Genomic DNA, 18,527 nt, shown 5'->3' with positions numbered 1-18,527 from the left:
GTGAGCTCAGGAGAGGAAAGAGTCATCCTGCACCTTAAGTAGACCGGACCCCCCTCAGGGTCAGTACTAGAGAGGGTGAGGCTGAGGCCCAGGGTGAGGCTGAGGCCCTGGCTGTGGGGCTGAGGCCTCTCTGCTGTGGTGGGCACTGAGCTGAGCTCACGTCCCTGCAGCCACCTCCATGGCCTATGGTGGGGTGCAGACGATGCCCTCAAGGAGAGCGTGGCCATTTCTGGTCAAGAGCCCCTCAGTCCTACCAGATGGTCCTGAAGGCCAGAGAAGCTAGGGACGCTCATCTGTGGCCCTGACTATAACACAAGCAGGGAGATGCTGGTCCATTCTGGCCACATCCCAGAATCCGGCTGGACCTTGAGTGGGGCTTTTCCAGAGCCCGGAAGGGGTGTCACTGTTCCTCCACACCTGCTTGCTTGGCTGGATGGAGGCTGGTTGGAGAACCGGGTCTGGCCTGGGCGTAGAGCTCAGAGACAGACTAGTGTTCCAGCTTCCAGTGGGCTCATCAGGGCTGGGGACAGCCAAGTAGCAGCAGGCTGGTGACACCTGGGTCACTGGATGATGTGCAAGATCGATCAGAGCCAGCAGCATCTCCAGATGGAGCAACTCAGGGGCTTTTGTAACCTTTCAGTAGACGCCTCTCCTCCTACAAAGTGCTAGGTCTAGACGGCTGTTCAGTGGCTTTGGTGTGGGTCAGGGGAATCCTGCATAAAGACCTAAGGCTTCAGGGGCTCAAGATGAAGTCCAAGGAAAGTCTGGCAAATCCAGTAGTAACAGAGTGAGGGCAAGTCAGGGCAACCCAGGCTCTGGGATGAGGGGGAGAGGTGGGCAGGGAACCTGCAGCAGGACCAAATGCCAGGTCCCTCTCTGCAAGCTGGGTTCCCAGAGTGGCTTGGCCTCCGAGCAGGAGTGCTGGCTTTCCTCCACAAGAGTGCAGGTATCCTGGACAGGGTGCTTGGGCAGCACCGAAGCACGGTGAGGCAGAATGGGAGGTAGGGATGAGTTAAGAGACCAGTGGCCTACTGCTTGCATGTGACTTTGGATGGGCCTCTTCCCTCCTCTGGGACCCCGTCTCCCTACTGGAAGTGACCACTGCTTTGACAAGATCTGGCCAGGCATTCTGGTCACCAGCCATGGCCTTCCCCCAGCCAAGGCCTTTGGGTTTCCAGAGTAAAAACAGGTTAGGGAGCCTCTCTGGGCGCAGCTGCCCCATGGTCTGGGCTTGGCGGAGGCTGACCTCTCAGGACCGCTGAAATGGGGTGAGGAGCGACATCCTCTCTAGCCTGTGTACTCCCCTCTGACCGCCTGCTGTAGCTTCAGGAGCCTGCGGTTCCCTTCTTCACTAGTCTTTCACGAAACAAAGTGGCCCAGGCCCAGGAGGGCCACCCCCTCATTGCTCCAGTACCTTGTCACAGATGGCTGGTTCCTCAGCTCCCAGCTCCTCAAACAGAGGCCCCTGCCAGTCCTCCCAGATTCAGCTTGCAATCTTTCATTCTGGCCAAAGAAGCAAATCTGTTTACCACATTGAAAAGCCAGAGGAGCTACAAGAAAAGGTAGGGAGAAAAAGCTGTTCTATGAGTTACGAACTGTGAGCTTGTTTCTCTTCTGCCATGTGTGATTTCTCTCTGTATCTTTGTTCCCCACTTCGGGCCTTGAACAAAAGGTGGATCAGGGTATATGCACGTTAGACGTACTCATTTTGAAAAGTTAGTGGCAGCCAGAGGGAGACTAAGACTCCTGCTGAGCAGGGAGCCAGTGCGGGACTCGATCCCAGACCCTGGGATCATGACTTGAACCAGAGGCAGACGATTCATGGACTAAGCCACACACATATCGCTTCCTATGGATCTTGAGAGGAGGGGAAATTTGGTGCTTACTTTTTAAGGGGGAAAAAAATAGAGCTTATGTGAGCCAGTTCGCAGTGTGAATTTCTTGCCTTGCCCTTGAGTGAGAGCTGAAAGTGCTAGGTATGGGCACCATCTGCCACTTTTCTTCCTCTTCTTCTTCTTTTTTTTCCCCACTTGTGCTTTGCTCCCCAGGGACTCCTTCCCTGAGCAGGGCTGGGGCGCTAGTCGGGTTCTTTGTTCCTGTGCAGTACTGGATGAATCCACTAGGTGGCAGTCAGGGATAAATGCTGGAAAGTCTAAATCCCAAGGAAGAAGGTGCAGGCATTATGTAAGAAAAATAGCTTTGTTTGTTTCAGTTAGACAGATGACCTAAGCTCCCCTCATTAATGAAGCTGCTGGACAGCATACCTGGCCCAGTTGGGAGAGTTCTTTCGCATTTTCCTCAGAACCCACTGGAGAAAAGGCAAGCCTGAGAGGTCACTACTGTTTGTGCTGGGGGAGAGGAAATGGGAGGGCTGAGAGCTGCTGCTGGGAGCAGAGACCTGGTCTTCATTGTCAAGGCAGAGAAGACCTCTCCAAACCCCTTCATTCCAGTGCCTTTTGCTGGGGCGCTATTAGGATGGCTCCTTCCATTCCAGGAGGCATTTCCTGGCCCTCAGCTGCCAGGCCCTGCCCTAGAGGAAACCTGTACCTTAGTTTTTTTTAAATACATTTTTCCTGGCATAGCAGCCTGGAGTGGGGACCCTGCATCTACTATAAACTCTGCAGTTTTCACTTTCCTGGATGTTTGCGCATGCCGCCTCTCCCACCACCACCCCCCCACCCCCACCAGTAAACTGTAACCTCCTAAATTCTAGAGGTCTGGCTCCTTTCAGACCTGACTTGAGGATATGATTTCAGTCCCTAAGAACCAATGTTTATAAATGACCAAGAATGTGCAAACACTGGTAAAAGAGCAAATAAACCCTTTCCCACTAAATTTCCTGCTTCAGGTCCAGGGGACATGGTGGCTGATGTTGCCAGGTTAGCATAACATGGGGTCTGAACATGTAGACACCCACCCTGCATCCACCAGGAACCTTCCGTCCTTTCAGGCACCCCTGGGAGGGAGGGAGAAGGGAGGGAGGGTGGAGAGCTCTGGAGGATTCGAACTTCCAGGCAAACTTCAATACCCTGTGCTTTAAGAAACTTCTAAACATGGTTTCCTAACCTTTGACTATACAAATATGAGATCTTCAGATATAAGCATCACCCGGGAGCTTGTTAGTAATGCAGTTTCGGGTCCCATTCTCAGCCTTCGGGGTCAGAATCTGCATTTTTACAAGAACACCCTCCAACCCAGGTGATTTGTTTTAAATGGGGAAGTATTGCCCTAGCCGGGGGTCAGCAGCCTATGGCATGTGTTTGGCTCACTGTTTATTTCTTATGCCTGATGAGGTTAGGATGATTTTTATGTTTTTCAGTGATTGAGAAATTATGAGCATATTTTATGTGAAAGTGGTCTAAAATTCTAATTTCAGTGTCCACAAATAAGGTGTTAACATAGCCACACTCTTTGGTTTATGTGTTAGCTGTGGCTGCTTTTGCATTTCCAAATGGCAGAGTTGAGTATAAACGAGACCATATGGGCTACGAAGCCTAAAACATTTGCCATCTGGCCCTTTACGGGAAAAGTCTGCTGATCCTTGTCCCAGCTCCTGGTGGTGGTGGGTTCCCATGCTTGTGCCCCATGGGGACTTGGGCTGCTTTGGCCAGGATGCTGCTTACCGTGAGACCAAAGGAGCAGTGTCGTTGGGCTGGGCCCCTCCCTGTCCCCCTGCTCTCCCCACTCCCCAGTGGCAGGCCCACCGTGCACCACACCTGTTGAAGGATACAAACTTGTATCTGGTATTCCAGGGCTATCCTGACACCTGTCACCATGGCCCAGAGCCCAAGGCTTGGGGCTGAGCTAGAGCTCAGGGTGCAGGTGTCCGGTCAGAATGGCATGTGACCCATGAGACCCCCTCTCAGTCCACAGTTCTACCCAGTTAGATGCTGCTGACTCCTGGTGGGGGTTTAGAACCTTAGGAAGCCATCCTCAGTCCTCACACATATGTGAAACTCCAGCCATGGAGGTGACTCTTCTGGGGTTCCCTGCTAAGCCCTGAGATGAGGAGGGGGGCAAGCTACCTGTGCTTCCCTGTCCAAACCTGACTACTCTGCTCTCTTCGCTGTGTTTCTCGGCCCCAGATGCTCAGGCACTCAGTGTCGTGCCCTTCGCCCTCAACTGGCTACCTCATGTTCCAGATGGTGATGAGCTGAGTGTGGTTGCTGGGGAGTGATTTGCTTTTGGGAAGGCCCCAAGGGCTTTTGGGGTCACCGTAATAACCTCTATTTGTGTACCCCCTGTGGTTCCTGAGAACGCACCTCAGCAGTGGGTCCAAGGTGGTGTACTAGATAGGAGGCCCATCCCCCACTCTCCTTTAAGGGAAGGTTAAACCTTGCAGATTAACACAGCATAGGCCAGATAAAACCCAGGCTTGTAATTCTTTGGGAGTCACGGATCATTTTGATAATCTGGAAACTTTGTTTTCAGAGAAATAGTGATTTATACATCCAAATAGTACTCTGCTCCTAGGTCTTTTGGAGTGTTATTCTGTGAATTTTTTAGTTGAATTACAAAATACCACCCCCTTTTTTTAAAGGCTGAGGTAGAAATTGCTACTTGAGGATACCATAAAAATATGTCAAGAATTTAGCTGCTGCTTGTCTGGATTCCTCCCTCCTCCTCTTTCCCGTTCTCCACCCTCCCGCCTCACATTTGTCACATGTGAGGTGAGTTAAGAGATGAACATCAGGGGCACCTGGGTGGCTCAGTTGGGTTAAGCCTCTGCCTTCAGCTCAGGTCATGATCCCAGAGTCCTGGGATCGAGCCCCACATCGGGCTTTCTGCTCGGCGGGGAGCCTGCTTCCCCCTCTTTCTCTGCCTGCCTCTCTGCCTACTTGTGATCTCTCTCTGTCAAAAAAATAAATAAAATCCTTAAAAAAAAAAAAAAAAAGAGAGAGATGAACATCAGCTCCATTTTTTTCCTCTCAGTGGAGCATCATTACCCTAGGGAAACACACCTTTAGGACCCATGTTCTCCAAGTTGAATTTTAGGCTTGTCTTGCAAGTCTTACCATGTGAGCCTCACTCTTTCACTCAAAGAATGTTTCAGTTGTTATTCTGTGCCAGGAACTGGCAGGCATGGAGGTCAGGGCACAGACCCATGTTCTCCAGTCTGGTGCAGTGCACAGACCTGTCCACAGCCCATGGTGGTTCGGTACAGCAGGACAGGTAGTGAAGTGCAGGGGGGTGTGGCTGCTGGGGAGGGGCTGCCACCGGAGCCAACCGCGCAGGCAGGTGGGAGCTGGCAAGGTTGAGAGAGGCCACTGCACTGCTGCCTTGTCCTTTCCCTCCTCCTTACACCAGAACCTACTAAAGAGCACCGAGCCATGACCACCGGGAGCAGGGCCTGGGATTGTGCCCTGTGTCTCCCCACCCAGCCCCCAAACCCACTCGAGAGGCCTCTTCTTCCCTAGGGTCCCAGAAACACCTTTACCACATACCATGTGATGATTCTTTATTTGCTCAGGGCAGGAAGTCAGTTTCATTTGCCTTGGACGCTGGGCAAATGCATGTTGATGAATTCTTCCTTAGGCTTTCCCAGACGTTCAGACAGGAAAAAAAACAAAAACGAAGCTTTACCTACCCCTGCAACCTTAGAGACCTGTTTCCCCAACACATCCTACCCTAGTTCTGGTCAGGGAACTTCAACTAGGTGGGGCCCAGGCCTTGACTGAACTGGGCCAGAGGCGAGAAGGGCCTAGAGCTCAGCGCACGGACAGCAGAGCCTGCTTTTCCTTTCCAGCCTCTGATCTGGGTGTGCCTCCAGGAATTTACTCCTCCCCTCATGCCAGCTGCTGGCCAGAGCTCCCCGGCTGCTGCCTCTGATCTCTGTGGACTGGGCCAGCCTGCTGGTGACTAGGCTGCCAGGCCTGCTTCTGGGCCATGCTGGATTTCGAGGCCATGCTAAGGAGCATAGCGACACCCAGTAGAGCCTTCTCTTCAGGCTAGCATTTCAGGAACACCCTCCCCCAGGGACCCCCTCAGGGCACCAGGAAGGCCCCCACCATCACAAGATGTACATCTGCAAGTCATTGACGGCAGCAGAGCTCAGAGGCCTTGTGTGTAACCACAGTTCCCGCTGTACCCACATCAAGGATCGCTTTCATAATCACTGTAGCCAAAGGCTGCACGTTAAGGGCCAGGCGAGGGAGAAAAGCTGTGTTTAGGGAAGCTTTCAGAGGAGTGGGGGGTGAGTGGAGGTGAAGGGCAGCCTTGTGGGGGAGGAGGGGCAGGCAGGGATGGGGAGACCACCCTGGAAGGCCAGCCCAGGAAAACAGACACAATTCCCCTCTCCACCAGCCCCTGCCTTCCCAGGGCTCCTCCCCAGAGCCCTCCCTACATCTCATGGGCACCCACTTGAGGGGGCCTCTCCTTCCCCCTTCCCTGGCTTCTGAGGCAGCTAAGCTGGAGTGGGGGATAGCCAGCAAGGCCCACCTCGGGCTCAACGGGAGCTGTACCCATTCTGGCACTGAATATGCCCCAGGAAGGCCTGGCTTTGAGGGGGGCTGCAGAACCCCCAGGCCAAACTCCCTCAGTGGCAAATGTCTCCTGGGGAGTAGCAGTTCGCCCCTGGCAGACAGTGCCACCAGCGCCAAAGACAGCAGACACCCAGCGGGCCAGCCACCCAGACCGGAACTGGTTCTGAATGTGTTCTTTTTTGGAAAAAAAATGGCTTTCCTCAGGGCCCAGGCCGACACCCGCCTGGAAAAGGGGTAGGCGTGGGCTTCGGGGTGGGGGTCAGGCTGTGTGTGGGAACCAGCAGCTCCTCCAAGAGCAGCACTTATTTTTAGTCTTCTCCCCAGTCCCAAATAAACCGAGAGCAGCTGGGAGCCTGTGGGTAAATGCAGAGTGGAGCAGAGACAGGAAATCGGGGTCTCTCGGTAATGAGTTCCAGCCACTGCAGAAAGGGGAAGCCAGACGAGGAATTTTCTTCAGGACTGTTTCCCTCTAGCAGGCTCTGGTATTATCACCAAAAAAAATGTTCGTGTGTGTGTGTGTTTACAACTCCTGTCCAAGTCTGTCTTTTTCCCCTACCTTTTTTCAAGGTTTGATTGCTGCTCAGGCTCTGAATCCCAGAGCTGGTGCCTGCGTGTGTCTGGGGGCGGAGGGGGAGGACACTGGAGCAGCACGGTCTGGTCTGAGCCGTTGTGTATCTGAAACTGTTTAGGGAAAGGCTGAAGGACATGGGCCAGGGAAGTGGGGAAACTTGAACACAGCTTGACGTCCCGAGGGGGAGGGGGCAGAAGCAAGGAAGAGGAGAGAATTTGGTCTGTAGCCAGAAAAAAGGGCTTTTTCCACCAAGGAATCTAACTGCTGACATGGGTGCCCAGCATGGATGGGGACATTGATGTTTACAAGCATTTTGCGTGGCTGAAGAGGGTAAGTGACTGGCTCCTTTGGAGTAAGTGGGTCTCCCTGGAGATAAGGGCTAGAGAGATGCTGGGGGGTGGGGGGGCAGGGGGGAGTATTTGTCCGGCAAAACCCTCTGGTGGCCAAGTTCTCCATGAGAATCTAATTATAGGCACTAGGGGAGAAAACAGTCAGCTGTCTTTGTTTCTCCACTGACATTCTGGTGAATGAGAAAGGCACGAAGGGGTGAAGAAAGTTCGTTAGTTTAACTCGGGCGCTTAAACAGTTGGAGGCTCCAAACGCTGTGACCAGAGAAGAGTGTCCCACTGCCTTTGGGTCTGAGGATGCAGAGAGGAAGCTGCTGCCTTTCAGATTCAGACCTCGGAACATCTCTGCTCTGATGTTATCCAAGGCCGAGTGTTAGCTGCTGTCAGCCAGGACAGCTTCTGTGTTTCCGGAGGAAGGCTCTTGGGGAGTTTTCTTCTGACTGCTCTGAAGCCAGGGGTTTGGGTTGCAAGTTGTTTATGCCCTTTCTTTAGGGGATGAGTTCAAGTGTGTGGTGTGAGACACGAACGAATGAATGAAATGAATGTTGGGGCTGGAGTAGCATCCGTACTCGCCGAACTCGGGCTCTTTCCTCTTTGCAGTCATCTTTAAATCGGTCAAGATGGTTGTCCATTTTATTTTCACACGGAGGCTGAGTGTTTCTCAGCAGCAGGAAGGGCAAAACAGCTGACAGATAAGAGATTGGACATTGTAACCGGGGAGGGGCAGGACGTGTCTAGCTCCTAAGGCCCCCGATCGCCACCCCCAGACGAGGGGATGCTGGCTTTTGTGTGCACGGTCTGCGGTGCGCGTTGAGCAAATATTTATAGAGACGGGGTACTGGGAGAGCAAAGTGGAATCCATCTCTGCTCTTGGGGAGCTGCCGTCCGATGTGGCAGGCTGAGGTTACCATCCCAGCAGATAAAGCTGAAGTTACAAATTAAGTGCAGAGAGGAGAGGGAGCTGTTACTAGGCACCATCGAGGAGGAGGAACGAGTAAGGAGGAGCGATCAGGGAGCCCTCCGAGCAGAGAATGCTTCATCGAGACCTGAAGAGTAGGAGCGAGTCAGGTGGAAACTGGGGGGAAGAACATTCCAGGCAAAGAGGCCAGAGGGTATAAAGGTCCTAAAGCAGGAGGGAGTTGGGCAGGCTTCAAGATTGAGAGAAAGCCGGAGCGGATAAGCTCCATGACGGGGGAGCTGGCCGATGCCCAGTCACACAGGGCAGCAGAGGATAAGGCTTGTGGGGGACGTGCTTTGTGTGAGGGGGGATTTGTGGCCTGGGAGTGACCTGGCACACATGGGGGGATCCAGTTTGTATTTTAAGAAAATTACTCTTGCTGTGATGTGGTATATGGCAAGCGTGTGGTGAAAGTAAGGCAGCTGAACAAAACTAGAGCTTTGGGGACTCGCCGGGAGCCACTGGCGAGTCCATTTAACCCTCCATTTAACAAAGCCCGGGAGAGGCTGAGGACCTCGTGCTCCTCGTGGTGCAGCCTGGCCTTGGACCCTGCCTTCTGTCTCCCAGTCCAGTTCTCCTACCTCCCCTCTTTTGCCAAATATGTAGAAAACTGTTGGTTTAGAACTCAGCAGAAATCCTGTCTGTGCTCAGCCCCTGCCCAGCTTTGGGATGGGGGCACTGTGGCCAGCAGAGAACACGCTGAGGGGACCAGACATTTTGGCAAAGTTTGTATCCATTGTCTCAAGCATCCGAAAACCTTCACAGGAGAGTCTGGGGGAAAACAGGTGAGAAGTGCACTTCCCATCACTAAGTCTGTTTTCCTAGCTCCAAATGAAGCTTTTAAATCAGGAGGTCTTCCAGCTGTGATGCACGTGGGACCATCGGTGCCATGTCCCACTGGCTCGAACTCCACACCTCGCACCCAAGTTCTGTCCTAGAGGAACTAATTCCACACATGCTGCGATGTAGGTAGGCAGCTTGTGCTGAGACCCAGGCTGGCCACGCTGGCTCCTCTGCACAAGGCAAGTCGGATGAGGGACGCTCGAAGGAAGGAGACCTCAGAAACTGCTGGGATGACTCCTAGCAAAAAAGATAGTTTTCTTCTACTTTTAGAATGTTAAAGATCATTAGAAACAAAGCACAAAGTATTGGGTGTGACCTAGGAAGAATAATCAGAGTATCTGTACCTGAAGCACTACTGCCAGATTCTTCTCTTTTAAATCCTCTTTAAAAATCCCTTTATCCTGTGACCCTGGTCCTGAGCCCCCAGGACTTGCGTGTAGTCTGGGAATGAAAGCCCAAGATCAGCTGCCTGCTTGACCTTTGAGAGTTTTTGCAACCCAGCCTCAACTTACCTTTTAAAAAAAATATTTTATTTTTTTATTTGAGAGAGAGCAAGTAAGAGCATGAGCTGGTAGAAGGTCAGAGGGAGAAGCAGACTCCCTGTGGAGCTGGGAGCCCAATGCAGGACTCGATCCTGGGACTCAGGGATCATGACCTGAACTGAAGGCAGTTGCTTAACCAACTGAGCCACCCAGGTACCCTCAACTTACCTTTTGAATCTCATCCTTTCTATCTACTCTGAGCTCTGGCATGAGCTCCCTCTGTTTTCTGAGCTCATGCCCAATGTCCTCCTCGTTGCCACCCACTTCATCTGACTCCATCAAGGCTCTCCTTTGCCAGCAGTCCTCTGCTGACCCCATCCCTGCCATGGGCTCCTTGGCTGTGGGTCTTTAGTACCTCCCGTCTGCCGGGTTCATACCTCCCTTCTCCCTCTCGTCCTCCAACCGAAGTGGCTTGGAGAGTGGGTTTCTCTTGGCCCGGGGTTTTGAAGGTGCAAAGACTATCTCCTTCATTTTCCCATGCAGAAGGGGAGACTCTAGAAGAGATGGAAGAGGGGTGATCTGGTGTACAAGCTAGAAGCCCTTGCACTTAAGACCAGCCTGGGAGGGCAGGGTCTCAGAGCAAGGCCAAGTCTTTGAATTTGGGGACTACAGGGGAGATGCCTGTGGGCAAGGAGGCACCAAGTAGCAGGGAAACATTGGCTCAGAAAAAGGGAACATTGTTCTGTGGCCTTTGGGGGATGGGATACTGTGTACTATTGTAATTAAGAACATGTGGTTTGAAATAAGGCCTGCACTGGAATCTTGGCTTTGCCACACTTACTAGCTATGTGATCAGCCCTGGATTTCTTCATCTCTGAAATGAGGAGGGTATAATACCTGCTGCATACAGGTGTTGTGTGAGTCAAGTTAGCCAACATCTATAGAATGCTTTGCATAGGACCATGCCTGTTAGAATCACTGTACCTATGAACTGCTACTGACCGTTGTGAGGGAGGTGGGAACCAAAGGGAGAACGGCAGGACCAGTTGGGTTCTCTCCAGCAGCACGTGCTATGCCATTCTTTCCTCTGGCTCTCCCGCCCTTGCTGCATGCCCTGTCGAGGTCTCAAACTGAAGACATGAAAGAGGCAGCTGTGACCTGGCCCAAGGGGAGTAGCCAGAGGCCCCAGCAGTCTCTGGCTCTGGCCAGCTTGGCTGTGGCTACTGAGTGAAGGCTGACCAGAGCTGCTCCTCCAGCTCCCTCTCCAACAGAACAGAACCCAGGGACAAGGTAATCTGCTGCAAGCATCCAGAAGGCCTTTGCCGCTCAGTTGCCTGGTTCCTTACTGACTCACAAACAACTCACACCTGCCCTGCTTTGAGATCACTGGATCCAACCCAGGATGGTCAGGAAAGAGTCTCTAAAAATAGCCCCAGGCAGGGTCCATGGGGCCCACCCACTGCCCTCTGAGCTGAGCTTATTTTCCCAGGGACAGAAATCCCACCACCATCAGCATCTTCACACTCTTGCTGGCTACTAGCACGTTCAGTGTTTACACCAACTTCCAGGCCAAAGTCACAAAGAAAAAGGAATTACTGTGGATCCCCTATACAGTGATCTTGGGTTCTGTAGTAGAATGTGGAATAAACTCAAGCTGCGAATGTGAGACTTTTATTTTGTGTCCTCTGGTACTCAAATGGTTGATCCGGTAGCCTGGGCCAGCAGAGCTGTGAGGACAAAGAGGCGCACAGGCATCCTAGCTCCAGACCTTGACTTGCCTCGCACTCAGGTTGGGCTGCAGTGCAAGGGGGAGACACAGGCAGCGGCCTCTGAAAGCCATTCCTACTGGGTGACAGCACAGATCCTGGATCAAGCTCCTTAGGCTCATGTCTCTGCTCTGTGTGACCATGGATGATTGATTTAACCCCCGGGAGTAAATCTCCTTGACAGTAAAATATGGATAGATAATTCGATATATGTAAAGTGCTTAGAAAACGCATTGTAAGCATTTGTTACGGCCGTGATGATCAGGTTCATCACTGGCATCCTTTGCCCCACCGTGCTTCTGGGTGGAGAGGTTTTCAAGACCACGAGGAGGATAGCGGCAGGTATGCCTACTCAAGGGTTCTAGCAGTTTCCAGTTTCCTCTAGGTACCTCCTGTCTTTAGCCAATGTACCCAACATGCGCAAGCATCCTGTCCCTCAGTGTAATTGAGAAGCTAGAATTCCACCATCTCTGACCTCTGGCACCTGTGACTCCTGTCTGTCAACCTCTTGGAGAGGCCCCCAGGCCTCTTTCCCAGCAGGGTTTAACAAGGTGACATCATAGCAGAGCCATTTGCTAAATAGCTTGCGGACCCGCAGAACAATGCAACCGTTGGTAGCAGGCTGTCAGCCCGGCTTGGGGATCCCGGACTCCTCCCTGCATTCTTCCCTCTCCAGTCCTCTGTGTCAGCCCTTTCACACCTTTCCATTTGTCCCCAGCCTTAGGCTCCCTTCTCAACTGATGTCACCACCTACTTCACTGAAGGGGCAGTGGGAGGTGATGCCACCCATAGATGAAGCTCTCGTCTTCCCTCCCCTTCACCACAAAATGTAACTATGTTCACAGCCAACATTTTCAACTTCTGTTTCATGGGCCAAGGCTGTCTCAGGATCCTGTCCTCCTGACCCAGTCTAGTTCCGCTGCCTCTTGTCCCTCTAAATCGCTGCCCGCCTGCTCATCCCTATGCTTGGCAGAACATGCTTTTCCTTCATTCTTAGGGAAAAACAAATCAAGACTGTCTTTGACCCTCTACTTGCCTCCACATTGCGTAATAACTTGCCTGCCTTTCACCATCAGCAATCTTGGAAGAGTAGACTGAAAACTCACCATCTCTGCTCTTTCCTGACTGCTCCCAACCCCACTGTGCACTGGCTTTGTCCCTCTTGACCTCTCTCACTTTCCTTCTAGAATGTTCTTCCTGCCTCCTGTTCCCACACCACCTTTCCTATCCATTTACTCGGAATTCATTACAAGTTGGGACTCTTGTGTCCCAAGGACCCGTTCCTCACTTTCGCCCTCTACCTAATCCCATGTTTTCCACCTATGGATCTTTCTCTCACACCGATTTGCCTACTGGCCCCTCAGCAGGAGGAGGCACTGGGCATTTACTTCTAATGTCTCCAGTCACAGCACCCTCTCCACCCCAACCCCAGCACCCGATGCTGCCCCTCTGTCCCCGAAAATGCTTTTAATACCAAGGAGCCAGTGTGTCTGTTGGTATTGGCAAGATGAGGAAAGTGAGCCACTCAGAGAACCTCCTGTTTGTACTCTCTTCCTGGTCTTCATATCCTCCCTTCACAAGATACCAGCACGCTTACAGATACCGGTTCTCCTGCAGCCCAGCGCTGTAGGTTCCTTACGGATCCAGCCACCTTGTCAGGAGAATTTAGCAGGGACAAAGCTTATCCAAGGCTATAATTTAGGAACAAGACCTTGGTAAACCAAATGCATTCCTTTCATTCCAGATCTTCCTTAGGATATTAGGAACCTTCATGTACATCACACCAGCTCCTTGACTGGGGAGCTTCTCAGTGATGGTCTTCATGGTATCTTTTGTTTTCTGTGTTAGTCTGGGAAGCCAGAGTGTCTGAAGGGTAATGATTGTCATGGTTTTATGGATGAGCTTTCTGTATTGGGAAGACTTTCCAGAGACGCTGTTCTTCCATTCTCCTGGGGAGATTCCTTTGTAACTTTCAAAGCTGGTTCACCATAAAGCCTCTTCTCCCCTGAGGGTATAATTGATTCCTTCTCTCCTGTACCACTGCTGCTGGCTTTTCTCTGACTGGATTTATCATATCTCAGGGTCAGACTGCAGAGCTTTTTGAGGGTAAGGACTGAATCATTTATTCAGCACAGAGCAGCACCTAGTAGGTATTTAGGAAGATTTGAGTCATTGAATAGATAAAGGAAGAACAAGTGATTACACCTACTTTAGTCAACCAAACTGTTCACTACTTACGAACTTGGCTTTGCTTTCCCCTAAAGGTGGTCATTTAGATCATTTGACAGTTCTACCAGCAACACTTATGTATAATATATAGCAACTCTGATATATAATTGAAACTAAGAGGTGGAAGGTATAAAGAAGTCAGGGTCAGGATAGATCTCTCTCGTTGGACTCCTGGTGGTTAAGGATCTGATTGCACTCCACTCATACTGCATTTGGAAGAAACTTCTTTCAACTCTGTGCCAAGGATAGTAAACTGGCTTGACTATTCTTTGCCTAGAAAAGGTGGAATGGGTCCTGGGAACAGTTGTTTTTATAAGCGCTGCCAGAAAACCCTGTAACTCCCTAAACCAAAAAATCTGGGGAGATTTTCCTATTTACAAGCACTACCGTTGCTCATACTGCTAGGTTCCCTGATACAGAACCTGAACTCTGTAACAGGGATTGAGTACAGCTTCTGTGAGTCACTGATATATATAAATAAAATTAAGGGGACCAAATATATATATATATATATTTTTTTTTTTTAAGATTTTTATTTATTTATTTATTTGACAGAGATCACAAGTAGGCAGAGAGGCAGGCAGAAAGAGAGATTAGGGGAAGCAGGCTCCCAGCCGAGCAGAGAGCCCCAATGTGGGGCTGGATCCCAGGACCCTGGGATCATGATGTGAGCCGAAGGCAGAGGCTTTAACCCACTGAGCTACCCAGATGCCCCTGGTCCCCTTATTTTTAAGGTCTGCATTTTTCACGTTTCTAAGAAATTTGGTATGTGAGTGGTACTTCTGAGCTTGAAGTCTAGCCTTAGCAACTGTGACATCTCCCCTACGCCTGGCAGCCATGGCTCACTTGAAATTGGTCTTCTGGATTTGATAAAAATCCCCTTGACCAGGCAGCCTGGAAATACTACACATTTTCTCTTGTTTTCTTCTTCCCCTAAAAACACACATCATCTACGTTTTTAATGACTGAAGAAGGGGAAGCCATCCCAAGACTTATCTAAGACCAGGGCTTACCCTGGCTCATTGTTTAAAATCTCCACATATTTACAAGCAAGGGACCCTCCTATAGAATGATCTGACCAGTTGGGACAGTATATGAACTGTGGCCAGGGTCCTGAGGAACTGGAATTCACAGCTTCTTAGAAGCACTGAAGGAAATAGGACTTAACCTAGTGAAGACTGTAGATCTTGATATCAAAAAAGGGAGGGCAGATGTGTCTTGGACCCCAAGGCAGCAGCTCTGAGAAGTGGCTGTTGGCTCTGAATAACACCAAGATGGCTAGAGCTGTCGCACTTGGAATCCGATTGCCTTGGGCCTTTCCCACACCCCCTGCTTGCATACCAAATGACACCCCCATGTGACCTCTTGTCTGCCCCACTTGACTCTTCTGGAACCAGGCCTTTCCCTGTGTTCAGAGAAGTGAGGTGCTGACAGGAGGGTCCCCTAGCATGTACCGGACAGGGGAATGCTGCAGAAGTGGCCCTCCCCACGTCCCCACGTCCCTGAGAGTGGACAAGAGCATGCTTGGAGGCCAGAGGCTAGCCAGACTGTGGATGAACCCTCCTGGGGTTTCTGCATGGCTCCTGGCCTTGGCATTAAGCACTCCATCCAGAACTCTGAGGAGACCTAACATGGCTATCCCTTGGCCAAGCTACAATGGAGGGGCCAGGCCAAGAGTGAGCAAGCAACATGGAATCTAAGCAGCCACCAGAGTCAGAGGGTGATGGCTCTGAGGAAGCCGCCAGGGGTGATGTGGCTGACACGCTCATGTTTAACTTCAGTTGAACTTGACTTCCAGATTGGAACAGAAATAAAAAATTTGAGTTTTATGATTGGTCATTAATTAGCTCTTGAAATTCTCATTGTGCTCGTTTATAATGTATGTAGCACATACTACTTAGAGCATTAGCTCATACTAGAGTATTAGTAAAATGCTCACCAAGAAGGAAAAAATGTGGTCCTGTAGATCTGACTCAAAACATGGGCATCTTTTCTGGGACAATGGAAAAATGAACATGTCCTCTACTGTTTACTCCACAAGCATGATTCCAGAGCTCTTAGGTAGCAGTGGGTTCTATGTTGTCACTCAGGCATTTTTTTTTTCCCTCCCAGCCTAAAAATATTTTGTTTATTGTTCCTTGGGCTGTTTGTACAGATCTTTACAGATACTTCATAGGTGTCCTGATCAAAAACATTGCCTTTTTGTTTTCTTGCACAAAAAGAGTGAGTTAATTAAAACTGTCAGTATAAGGGAGGAACTGCTTCCAACTGTACTTTGGTCTTTTGGCTTAAACAATGCCATTTAAATGATTTCCATATTTCCACGATCATTCAGAAACTGGAAATACTAGCGCATCCCTCTACAAAGAACATTCTGTACTTGTATTCCCACACATTTTTGTGATTAATGACCTAACTGACCCTCTGCATTGATTGCTCTGTGAGGTAGAACTTTCTCCATTTAAAAGCTGGGAAGGCCCAAAATGAGGGATTCTAGCTGAGATCACACATGGTTAGTGTAACCCTACCTCCTAGCCATTCCTGGCTATCCTTCTGCAGATGTCCTACCTGTGTGGCAGGAAGCTGTAGGAATTCTGTATTTGCATATGGAAGCCCCACAGCAGAGTCTCCGAGGATCCCCTGCCTTGATTTCCAGCTGGGCAAAGGGTGGGTGTGGAGGACCCGCAGCTCTTGGCCTCCCCCCCTAGACTCCACATTTGTCCAGCGGTGTAAAACAGGTCCATCTTTCAACATAGCTTCTTAAATGGTGGTTAGGTAGTTTCATGTTCTTATCACCCTTCATTTATTCATTTCCCATTCATCCTCTTAGCCCTCCTTAACCTTCCTGTTTATTGTTGTGTTTTCACTTATTTTTGTATCTCCCTCCCCCCCCCCAGCCATCCCCCACCATGTGTGCCCAGTGGATACCCATGGGCCTCATGCATCTTGTAACATTCCCTGCCTTAACCTTCTTGCTCTCCATGGAGAATCATGGAGGCCAACAGGTCAGGGAGAGGAAGTCCTCCATTTCCCACATGAAGGAGACTGGGTGCCATTTTTATCCCAGTATATCCCATACAGACACGCTCTGTGCCACAGAGTAGATCCCTGTTGGCCTTCAACAAGGATCCTGGTTTTAACTACAGTTGGCTCAGAACTGACCATTCTTTCTTCAGCTGCCAGTTCAGAAAATCAACAGTAGGCAGAATTTCTTTGTAACTTTGTAACTATATTCTCTCCAGATAGCAGGAATTCTTTCTTGTTGCCCAAGAAGTAAGTTTCGCTCGGTTGCTTTATCACCCTTTGAGATAAATGCATGGGCCAGGGATTTGGGGTTTTGGATTTCGGCAGCAGAAACTCAGCTTGAACCACTGCAGATTGGAGGCAACCAACAGGAAGGGCAGAAATGCATTTGCTGCCTTGAGACCACATGAGCCAGAGGTGAGAATGCCGCTCATCTCCTTCTTGGCTCTTATTTGTGTTTCCATGCATGTTGGCTTCTTAGCGGAGTCTTCTTGCACCCACGTCTTCCCATGAACGAGGACATTGCTAATGACAAACCTGATCAAACCTGAGAACCTTCTACACAACCACTTCCATTTTCCATTCCCAAGTTTAAAATTTCAGAGGAAGGATCCACACATCCATGCTGGGATCAGGTGGCTGGGAGGGGTGAGAGTATCTCTAAGAAGGTGGCAGCCCTCACTTGTGCCATGTAGTTGCAGTAAACGTGATGATCCGGCCTGTTCTGGACAGACAGGAGATTCCGGGGTTCAGAAGAGTTCTTCGTATTGGTCTTCATCTCCACCTCCCCCACCCCCATCCTGAGCAAGAAAGCAAGGGAAAAATTGTCTGGAGGTTTTTTGTTTGGTTTGGTTTTTACAACTAATGATAGTCCTTTTTTGGGCTTTAAATGTCCCTGGATAATCTCATCCCTAATTAAAATTCAGTGTCCCCCAAGAGAGAGAAAGCCTGCTTTATTTCTTGAGTCTGCTGGCAGTCAGCTCTCAGTGCATGAGGAACTTACCAAGAGTAAACTTCTTCTTCACCAACCTGTGGGAGAGGTGGAGGCAGGACTCAGTCCAGATTAGGCTAGTGTCCTTATTTGGCCCAGACTGCCCTTTCTGTAGAGACTGTTCATGCTGGAATCTGGCTAGCCAGTACTCTCCTTCCTGGACACACAGTCCTCCATCCTCTCCCGGCTCTCCGATACACTAAGGCTGATTAACTCTCATGACCAACTCCATGACCCCAACCACAGAACACCCTGCATGGCTGCTCCACCATCCTAAGCCTTTCTTTTCCACTTAAGAAAGGCTTAGAAAATAGCCCTGCACTAGACTGTCCATTGCTGGAGCTGCCAGGCTTGCCTTGCAAGAGTCAAGATGCTGTGTTTTCTCTCTTCCCGAGGACTCACAGAAACATTACTGCCAAGGCCTCGGGAAGACCTTGATCTGACCGTTATGGCCTGAGTCTTCTATTTGCCTTCAAGAGTTCTGGGTTTTAGAGAATGGATTGCCCACACTCTTGAGAATACAGCTTTGATAAGTAATCTAGGCTGAAGTTTCCCTATTACTGACAACGTATGTACAGGAAGGCCTCCCCATCCATTCAGTTCTGTGATACGAGAGAGGGAGCTTGTTCCACTGTGGCATTCTTTGGTCAAGATGCAAGAGGACATGGAAATGTTCATCTGTAGTGGCCATTCCACCTCCACGGAGCACACAGTTCCCAGGGTTCCACACAGTATCTCTTGGCCCCATGCAATATATCAGGTATACTGACATTGGTTATAGATGGAGGAACAGCTCTGACCATAGAAAATTTGAACGAGAAGACCCATTTTTCT

The 18,527-nt window shown here is 50.3% G+C and overlaps 1 protein-coding gene across 8 annotated transcripts in view; it reads left to right on the top strand.

Moving 5' to 3' along the window:
* The window catches only part of PPFIBP2 (PPFIA binding protein 2), a gene marked incomplete at its 5' end in the record, with an annotated part of 146,600 nt that overhangs the window by 58,486 nt on the left and 69,587 nt on the right, over positions 1–18,527 (top strand). Inside the window, one exon of one of the 8 annotated variants that reach the window (XM_080817008.1) lies at positions 7,336–7,383. The exons of the other annotated variants lie outside the window; for them this stretch is intronic. Within the exon in view, the coding sequence (XP_080673134.1) occupies positions 7,336–7,383 (48 nt within the window). Of the gene's footprint in view, positions 1–7,335; positions 7,384–18,527 lie in introns of those variants that run through there. 8 annotated transcript variants of the gene reach the window in all.

This window comes from Martes martes (assembly GCF_963455335.1).
Source record: "Martes martes genome assembly, chromosome: 10".
Taxonomy (NCBI): Eukaryota; Metazoa; Chordata; class Mammalia; order Carnivora; family Mustelidae; genus Martes; species Martes martes.
The sequence above is the reverse complement of the archived record's forward strand: the minus strand, read 5'-3'. Positions and strand labels throughout refer to the sequence as shown.